Below are 8,951 nucleotides of genomic sequence, written 5' to 3'. Positions count from 1 at the left end.
GAGCTTCTTGTGAAAGAGTTCGTCCAGGGAAGTACTGGACCTTTATGTATTTCTGCCCCCAAAGAGTAAATCAGCGTTACTGTGTTCCGGTTTTGAAGGGTAAGGGTGCTTATGAAATTACAGACACATGGGACTTGTGAACTTGTCTCAGGATGACTAGCGCAGTGGCGGTGCGCCTCAGATCTTTGCGATTTAAAGCTCTGAGTGGCACTGATATTGTTATCAGGCGCACGACTTGTTCGTCCCGTCATTTGATTTTAAAATTGTCAAATTACTTTATACCTTTTTCTATCACTGTATCGAATAATTATCTGTGGAAACTTTTAATTAGCCCCAGCATATTAGAGGATAGAAGAAAATAAACCCAGCATATATGCACTGGTGCGTCAGGCATGTGTCATACATACCATTCTGTTCTTGTTACCTAGCTGTAAGTTTTCCAAAAATAATGAAAAAACAAAAATCATTTATAATAACACCATTTGCACCAAAATTTCCGAACACTGAGGAAAATATCCTCAATTTATCGTTAGCGATATTTTTGCCTAAACAGCGTTTTTTATTGCAAATTATATTTTAAACTTAACAGACAAGGACGCGTCGACACTTCCCGACAAAATTACAACAACTAAAAATTATAGCGAAGGTAAAGTTTATCGATACCTCATTTGTTTTTTTTTATATTTTAATATAACCGATATAATCAATATTAAAAAATCATAACGTTATAGCGAGGCCACTTGTTATCGCAACCGACATGGTACATCACAATTTTATCGAGTACTATCATACAAGTACTCTATGTTTACTATAAACAAAGTGGCAGTAAATATGTTGCATCTTGTTGTATATTTTTAATCACAAATTTTAACTTACATGCCTCAAAAATCTGTAGATAGATATAGCAAAAATATTGTAAGCGCCAAAACTGGGTTGATATTCATTGTTTTAAAAAACATTTTTCTGTTTCACAAGTATTCACAACCGGTTAAGAAAATCATTATTATATTGTTAGAGGCGTCCCTGCTAGTGCTGCCAACCGACTGCGACAATCCTATACAATTCAACGTGTAAGTTGGCAGTACCGGGCTTCAATCATCGCTGCCAACTGCTGGCGCGTTGGCGCCAAATGCCGACGACCGACCTTATAAAAGGCGCTTACAAATCACACCGCCCGACCCTTTGCTGGTGTGCTCTCGGCGCGTCTATACTGTATCTGCACCTACCAGCTTGTACTAATTCGCGCGCTTTTCAAATGTTTTATTGTAACCGATTTTTGCCTTATTAAAATTATTCCTGATTTAAAGTGTTTTTACTTCTGATCCAGACTTCTCAGAAAATAATATTAAAATTAAATTTAGTATCACATTTATATGTAGAAATATAAAAAAAAAACCTCTCCTGTGAGTACATTGTGTGATAGGCTCAACTCACACTGCGGCAGAGTCGAAGCGTCGCGACGCGTCATGTTTTCGCCTATAGCATATTCATCTATATTTTCCAATTATTTAGGTACAAATTTGTGTTTTGCTAAGTTTTGTGGAGTTGAACAACAGGACGCGACGCGTCGCTTCGACTCTGCGCCAGTGTGATCGCCCTTACGGCTCAACAGCCGTAAGGGCGATAAATGAAAAATTACCAACGAGAGTTTGTTAGAAGCCCGAAGCCGAAAGATAGATTTATGGCAAAATATGATATGACAATGTTTAATTCGAACAATAGGATCTCTCGATTGGAATTTTTTAGAGAGGTATAGTGAAAAAGTCCAATGTCCGCAACATCGCTGATCCGACCCACTGTGTCGCAAAGTTAAGACAAATATAGTGTACCTGCCTGTCCCCAATAACGTCAATTTTTAATGAACTTAAATGACTTCCCGAATCCCGAGCAGGTCCAGGACCTAAAAAATATTGTCGTAAGGCAGTCTCCATTTTCTGTCCATGTTCCTCGAAGTTTAGATACAAAAAACTCTACCTATTCCGATCCCTGTTTATGATACTGTTTACGAGCAAGTGTGATAAAAAATATGTTTTTTGTCGCTTATACTAGCTAATTCAGCGGTAGTGCCTCGATACCTCCTCCTCTTTTTGTAGTCGGTTAAAAATAGTTCTAATACTCCGGATATTTGGACACATGGGTACAACAACTCACGAAAGTTTTATTCTAATCGGATGAATAAAGGAATGCGTACAAACATTAATTTTGTTTAGGTATATATAGATTTTATTTATTAAATCATAAGTAGTATTAAATCTAATTACTAATGAAGTAAGTAATAAGGGCGAGAATATAATATTTATTAAAAGCAAACATCAACAGACAATAAGAAGAACAATACAACACTGAATAATAAGACCATAAGACTAATTTTCCCTTATGAAGAAGCCATTCTTGGCAATAAAGATTGTACTTTGATTTATAAAACAATGGATTATGATATTTTTGTTTATAAACAAACTTAATAATTATTTTGGAAACATAACTACTTTTTCTAATACTAGTGAGATTTCCTTACATTTCTTAACTCACGAATTGGTCTATCAGTGTTTTCGATCAGATCCAAATACCGTTGTTGGATGGTCCTCAAATAGTACGTCTGTTCCTTTAAGGTTTCCAATATCTTCTGATTTATAACCAGAAGACGTTCATCTGCCATCACATGAGTAGTACTGACCGCTTCAGTTAGAAGCTCGAGTTCTGTACTTGGTGGAATGCAAGGTATACCTTCAATAGATGGTCCAGGTAGTATCCTATCAACAGTCGGTTTCATTTTAGAGTAGCCATTGTTATAATCCGCAAGAGCTTTTCCCAACCACGAGCAGCTTAAGTTGTTGCCTTCCAAGTAAATCTCTAAAGGAAATGCGTGTTTCAACCAACCCTTATATTGTAAATCTACTAAGCCATTCGATCTCAGGTATAAAACGTCTAGTGTTTTCAAATCCATAAACAGCTTGGAATCCAAATTTGTTATCATATTATTGGAGAGATCTAAACTTGATAACGTTGTCAGTCCCTGGAAGGTTCCGTATTGTATCGTTGTCAATTGGTTATTTGCCAGGCTTAAATGTTTCAAACGCCTTGCGTAGATAAATGTAGAAGGCCCTATTTCTCTGATCTTATTCTCACTTAGGTCCAAAGATGTTAGACTCAAAGGAAGGCGTAACGACATAGCGTTTAATTTTTCAATTTGGTTTCTCTTCAATTCCAAAGTTTTAAGCCTCAAATTTGTAAAATATATCTCAGATAGCTTATTTGAATTCAAAATTAATGTCGTGATGTATGAAGATTCTCGACCAGGTAAATTAACTTCTGATAGTCCAGTGTCAGACAGATCTAAAATATTATTTTCGGATTGACTTTTCATCATAATTGTCTGATTTAATCCACGCTCTAATTTATTATTCGCCATATTCACATAGACCAAATTGTACGTGTGTATGAACGGGAAATGAGAATCATAACGCAAATTATTATTCGATATGTCCAACACTTCCAAGCTGCGCATGCTATAGAAAGTAAAAGGGAAGAAAAAAGTAATCCGATTGTTGCTAAGATTCAGTATCCTGACTTGTGCTATATTCTCACTGTTAACAATGAAATCCCTGAGTTGGTTGTGAGACATATCTAGCTTAACAATTCGTAAAACGTATAGAAAAGCGTTGTAACCGACATTACAAATTGAATTTCTCGAAAGATCAAGTTCTGTCATTACATTTACATTCTTTTCAGTCAACTCCCTGGTATATCTCAAGAAAATTTCCTTTGTTCCGTTATGAAGGGAGGTAATGCGATTTTCGGATAGTTTTATGTTGCAAACTCCATCGATACTCTGCCAATGTCTGAGCAATATCGTGGATTCCAGTCGATTCAGATAGTTGCCAGAAATATCAAACGTTTTTAATTGTTGTATACGTGATACAGATTTATCGTCTATATTACGCAATTTGTTACCCCGTAAGAATAAATGTACCAAATTATCAAGGTTATTCAAAGCTCCATTCAAGTTCGTTATTGTATTATTTTCCAGATTAAGCGTTTGAAGCATTGTTAAATTATTAAATTGCTCTTCGCTAAGATCTGATATGTAGTTATATGAAAGATCAAGTTCTTTAAGAGAAGTTAGGTCTTCAAACGCATTTCTGGAAAGCTCTTTGATAGCATTATGAGCTAGAGAAAGATATGTTAGGTTGTTAGGTATGCTCTCAAATATGAATAGCTCGGATATTTCCGTCAATCTATTGTATGAGAGGTCTAAATACTCAAGATTTTCAAGAAGAAAAAATGGGGTAGATTTTTCGATTACGTCAATTGAGTTACGTGTTAAAACTAGCTTTTTCAACTGAGTCATTTGATTTAAGAAAGTGAGATTGGTTTTTGGCCAGTTTCCTGATGCGGTGAGAGAGGTAATGGAGTTAAGAAATTCGGGATCAATGTTTTTGTCAAACCTGTCAGTGGTTTGAGTGAGGGTGAGTTCCGTTGCTTTTTGTCCATTAATAGATCCCCGACAGTTGGAAGGGAGAGTGATGTTCTGGAGAGTCCCGTAGCAGTGTATGCGGAAGTTGCAGTCACCAGTTTGCACGATCTCTTTAATAGGACATTGACAGGCGACGAATGAGAACGCTGTGACGATAAGAAGGAACGCTTGATGAACTGTAATAGAGACATATTTTCACTTTTAAAAACGTCTGGGTATACAAATTGCTATTAGTTTTAATTTTAAATAGCTATTCACTCCTTATTTAAATAAAAAAAAATATTTTGCACATTAGAATAGAAAAATTTTAAAATGTAATGAGAATCCACTGATACGATAAAAGTCATACGTATGTAATGAATTTGTTATTGTTTAATTTAGATTTAAGATAGTTAAAAAATATTTCTTATTTAATGTGTTTCTGCCAATAGCTAACTTTAAATAATTTTTTTTTTAATTACCTAAAAAAAATTTGTATTATTATTATAAACATAATAATAATATAAAATAATAATAATAATATTTATTATTATAAAAATAACATAAAAAAATTTTGAATTACCGAAATGATAGAACATCCTATAATATTGAAGATTTCTTATAAAATTTACATTTCATATTATTAAATTTTTTATTGATTATTTTACTATTGTTATTATGTTTCATTAGTATTAGGTTGCATTAATTGGACTGCATGATTATAATATTATTACAAATTATTGCATGAAAATTACTAAAACTAAGAAAACTTTGTATGCCATAAGGCGGATCACAGAGATTCAAAATTCATTCTTGTAACAACTTTATAACCTGTGTATCACAAAGAAATAAATAATTTGATTTGATTTAAAAAAAATTCTTTTCAAAATGTTATGTTGTCTATGGTCACTTCTAAAGACATTTTAGCGCTCATTTTAAGAACTTAAAATGAGAGAGATAGATAGACAGAGAGAGAGAGTAACTGTAACCGTCGCATAGTGTATGTATACGTGGTTCGCGACCTTTGAACTTTGAAGCTCCTTGTGAAACAGTTCGTCCAGGAAAGTATTGCCTTACCTATTTCTGCCACCAAGCCATAATGTGAGCATTATTGCGTTCCGGTTTTGGAGTGTAAGGCTGCTGGTGAAATTACAGGCACATACTTGGTTTTTATGAACAATTTTTATTCAATATTTATTCATAAAAACCAAGTGCGAACTTGACCTCAGTCTCATCTGATACCGACGATAAGGTGAACGATGAAACATGCACATTTAAATAATGCCTATTCACTCTTATCTTGAAAAGACCAGTTATAGCGTTAAGAGAATAAGTCTACGAGCAGGAAACTAAATAATATAGCAGCCATCTAAATGTGGACTTGTAACGCTTCCTGCAAATCTTTAGAATGTCCACAATATAGGGATGGAATCCCAGTTTACATCTAGTCTCACGATTAATTAATGTTAATAAAATTACTACTCACCATGCCTCATGATTGAACTGTTTGTTTATTCAAAAAGTAAGTATTTTTCCAGTACGCATCTATGCCTGCTGTTCTGTATTGTTGTTGCCCCTGAAACATAGGAAAAAATACTGTCATCGAACGATTAAATAACAGGCTTAATGCTAAAGAGAGACTTGAATACATAGACCGACACGCTAGCCCAAAGAGAGTTAGGGACTTCACACGTATCTCAAATGTTGTGATTTTGTGCCTACCGCTAAGTGTACCGACGTCGGCACAAGCGCTAATACAAGTCTTTCATTTATGAGCATTCGGGAGCCGAACAACGGGCAACGTTATTTTCACCTTTCTGAACGCGTGCTTAGGTTCCTATTTCCTCGCAGTGAGCGCCTGGTGTCATTGGTCAGATTTAATAGGCTATTATAACGTAGGTATTTTCGATTTTGTATGACAGTGATGTATCTGTTACGTAGTAACTATTAAGTAATATGTGATGCAGGTTTGATCACTATTTTTCCCTTTAACATTTACAAATAATGAATATAAATATTAGACAACATAACATACGTTGCTCTGATGCGAAAGTAAGTAGCTAAAGCACTTGTGTTACGGAAATCAGAAACAACAACGGTACCACAAACACCCTGATCCGAGACAATATAGAAAAGTTCGTTTTCTACACCCGGCCGGTGATCCATCCCGGGACCTCAGAGAAAGCGGCATCATGAAAACCGATGTGCGAGCCACTCGACCACAGAAGCCGTCAAATATAATAAAGTAAATATTAGTTGGCACTATTTCAAGAATCAGAAAGAGTAAGGGCATTTCCTAGGAACGAGTAAAGAGAGAGATGAAGACGACTAGGAGTCCGTGGTTTTACACTACAATACGAAAAATGTTTTTGAACTATTTTTGCATTAAATTGTTAACAATCAAACACTAAGAAAAATTGCCAATTGCCAGACGTACTCTCGACTGACCTACGGATTGAACTACCAGACCTTAGAAATTTATCTTTGTGCTTGTATCAGACACTATAAAAATCGATTTTCAAGCAACTCGACCACAGAGACCGTCAATGTATGTAAGTTATAAATCAAACCTGAGCGTTACTGCACTTCGGTTTTAAAGGCTAAGTAAGGGTGTTGGTGAAATTACATAAGGCACATGGGGCTTTGCAACTAATGTCCCACGGTCACAGGCGTGGTAGCATTGCTCCCTTAGATCTTTGCGATTTAAAGCTCTGAGTGTCAAGGACACATTGCTAAACACTATTTTACTTGCAGACGTGTAGTTTACCATCAATTACACGATTTGTTCGTCGCGTCATTCGGTATATTAAGAAAAAAATAAAAGTCACAGGTAGGATTTTAAGCCGTTCTTATCATAGAGTTGATTTTAAAAGACAAATGGAAAGTTGCTTTTGACCCTCTACAAGCCGCCACAGGAATTCAAACCGTCGATCAATCAATTAAAGCTATTCGCCCACTGATTTACAGCTACTTCAGACATTCAGAAAAATCATTTAAATTTACTATAACGTGGAAGATCCAGGTCTATTCCTACCTTGTAGTAAATAGCGAAGAACTACCCAAGAGAGGTTGCTTAGAAACGTTCAAAGGTATTCTCAAAGGAAACGAGTAAAGATCTAGGTATACTCGTTAGTTGACTCAAGAACGGTTCAACTTTTACTGCATTTATTTAATACGCTGTCAGAGATTCTTTAGTACGATTTTTACATTTATTCCACAATAGGAATTTGACGAAATAGTGAAAAACGCACAATTTTTGTCTTTGATCGCAAATATAAACATTTTTTTTTACAAAATCACGTTATGGGACAAACAAGTCGTGCGTTTGATGGTAAACTACACGCCTGTCCATAACAGTTACAGTGCCACTCAGCTCTTTAAATAGCAAAGATCTGAGGTACACTGTCACTATGCCCACCACCCTGAGACATAAGTTCACAAGTCCCATGTGCCTGTAATTTCACCAGCACCCTTACCCTTCAAACCCAGAACACAGTAATGCTGACATTACAGCTTGGCGGCAGAAACAGATAAGGCAGTACTTCCCTGGACGATATCTTTCACAAGGCTACTCGGATATAATATAATTAATTATGCGTCAAACGAATTCAAATAAAGCAGTCGAAGAAGACAATGCTACCTATAATAATAAAAATAATACTGTCATTCCCGGGAAACACGGCCTTTCCCATTTAAAAATTCAAAATTAATCTTTGAGGCCTTGGCAGATGCGAGAGACTAAAATAGATATCCAAAATCATTGACTCAAAATAATAATAATAAAAATAATAATTTCTATTTCATCCAAATGTTTACAATACCACTCATATAAAGGTTTAAGAAAACATATAGGTTTAACAGTTCTTTATGCGAGTTTTTGAATAATATAAATCATTCACACACTCATTATACAGTAGCGCTCCTTGTGAAAGAGTTCGTCCAGGGAAGTACTGCCACCTTATCTATTCCTGCTGCCGAGCAGTAATGTGAGCATTACTGCATTCCGGTTATAAAAGGTAAGGGTGCTGGTGAAATTACAGGCACATGGGAATCTTATGTCTCAGGGTGACAGGTGCAGTGGTAATGCCTTTCAGATTGTTGTGATTTAAAGCTTTGAGTGGCACTGCAACTGCTCTGGACAGGCGTGTCGCTTACTTGTTCGTCCCGTCACTTAGTATCCGAAAAAGTGTATTACAACTAGGTAAATAAAAATATTATATTATATATTATTACTACCGGTACTTTTTTTTGTGAACCACATTGATAAAAAACTTGATAATTAAAAAAACAATTGTCTTACCTTATAAAATATCCATGTGTATAATAATGCGTATTGCATGCACAATAACTCAAAGTCCAAATGATGGGAGCGAGCATTTAATTCGATGCTTGGAATTTTGCCGCGTCTTCAAAATGGAAACGCTGCAGCGTCAATGAAAAGGTAACACAGAAGTGACAAATGCCATTCTTATTTCTGCCTCCAAGTAAAAGAATTTAT

At 35.5% G+C, this 8,951-nt stretch overlaps 1 protein-coding gene across 1 annotated transcript; it reads right to left on the bottom strand.

Annotated features, from left to right (window-relative positions):
* Nucleotides 1-2,222: 2,222 nt before the first annotated feature.
* Nucleotides 2,223-8,776, bottom strand: LOC113240561 (leucine-rich repeat-containing G-protein coupled receptor 6-like). Its single transcript, XM_026477895.1, has 3 exons — nucleotides 8,754-8,776; nucleotides 5,940-6,029; nucleotides 2,223-4,650 (listed from the first exon to the last, which is right to left on the bottom strand). Exons 2-3 carry the CDS (start codon nucleotides 5,947-5,949, stop codon nucleotides 2,498-2,500), a joined length of 2,163 nt encoding a protein of 720 aa, XP_026333680.1. The 5' UTR covers nucleotides 5,950-6,029; nucleotides 8,754-8,776; the 3' UTR covers nucleotides 2,223-2,497.
* Nucleotides 8,777-8,951: the final 175 nt, after the last annotated feature.

This window comes from Hyposmocoma kahamanoa, unplaced genomic scaffold, assembly GCF_003589595.1.
Source record: "Hyposmocoma kahamanoa isolate Upper Pololo Valley unplaced genomic scaffold, ASM358959v1 155, whole genome shotgun sequence".
Taxonomy (NCBI): domain Eukaryota; kingdom Metazoa; phylum Arthropoda; class Insecta; order Lepidoptera; family Cosmopterigidae; genus Hyposmocoma; species Hyposmocoma kahamanoa.
This window is presented reverse-complemented; position numbering and strand designations above follow the sequence as displayed.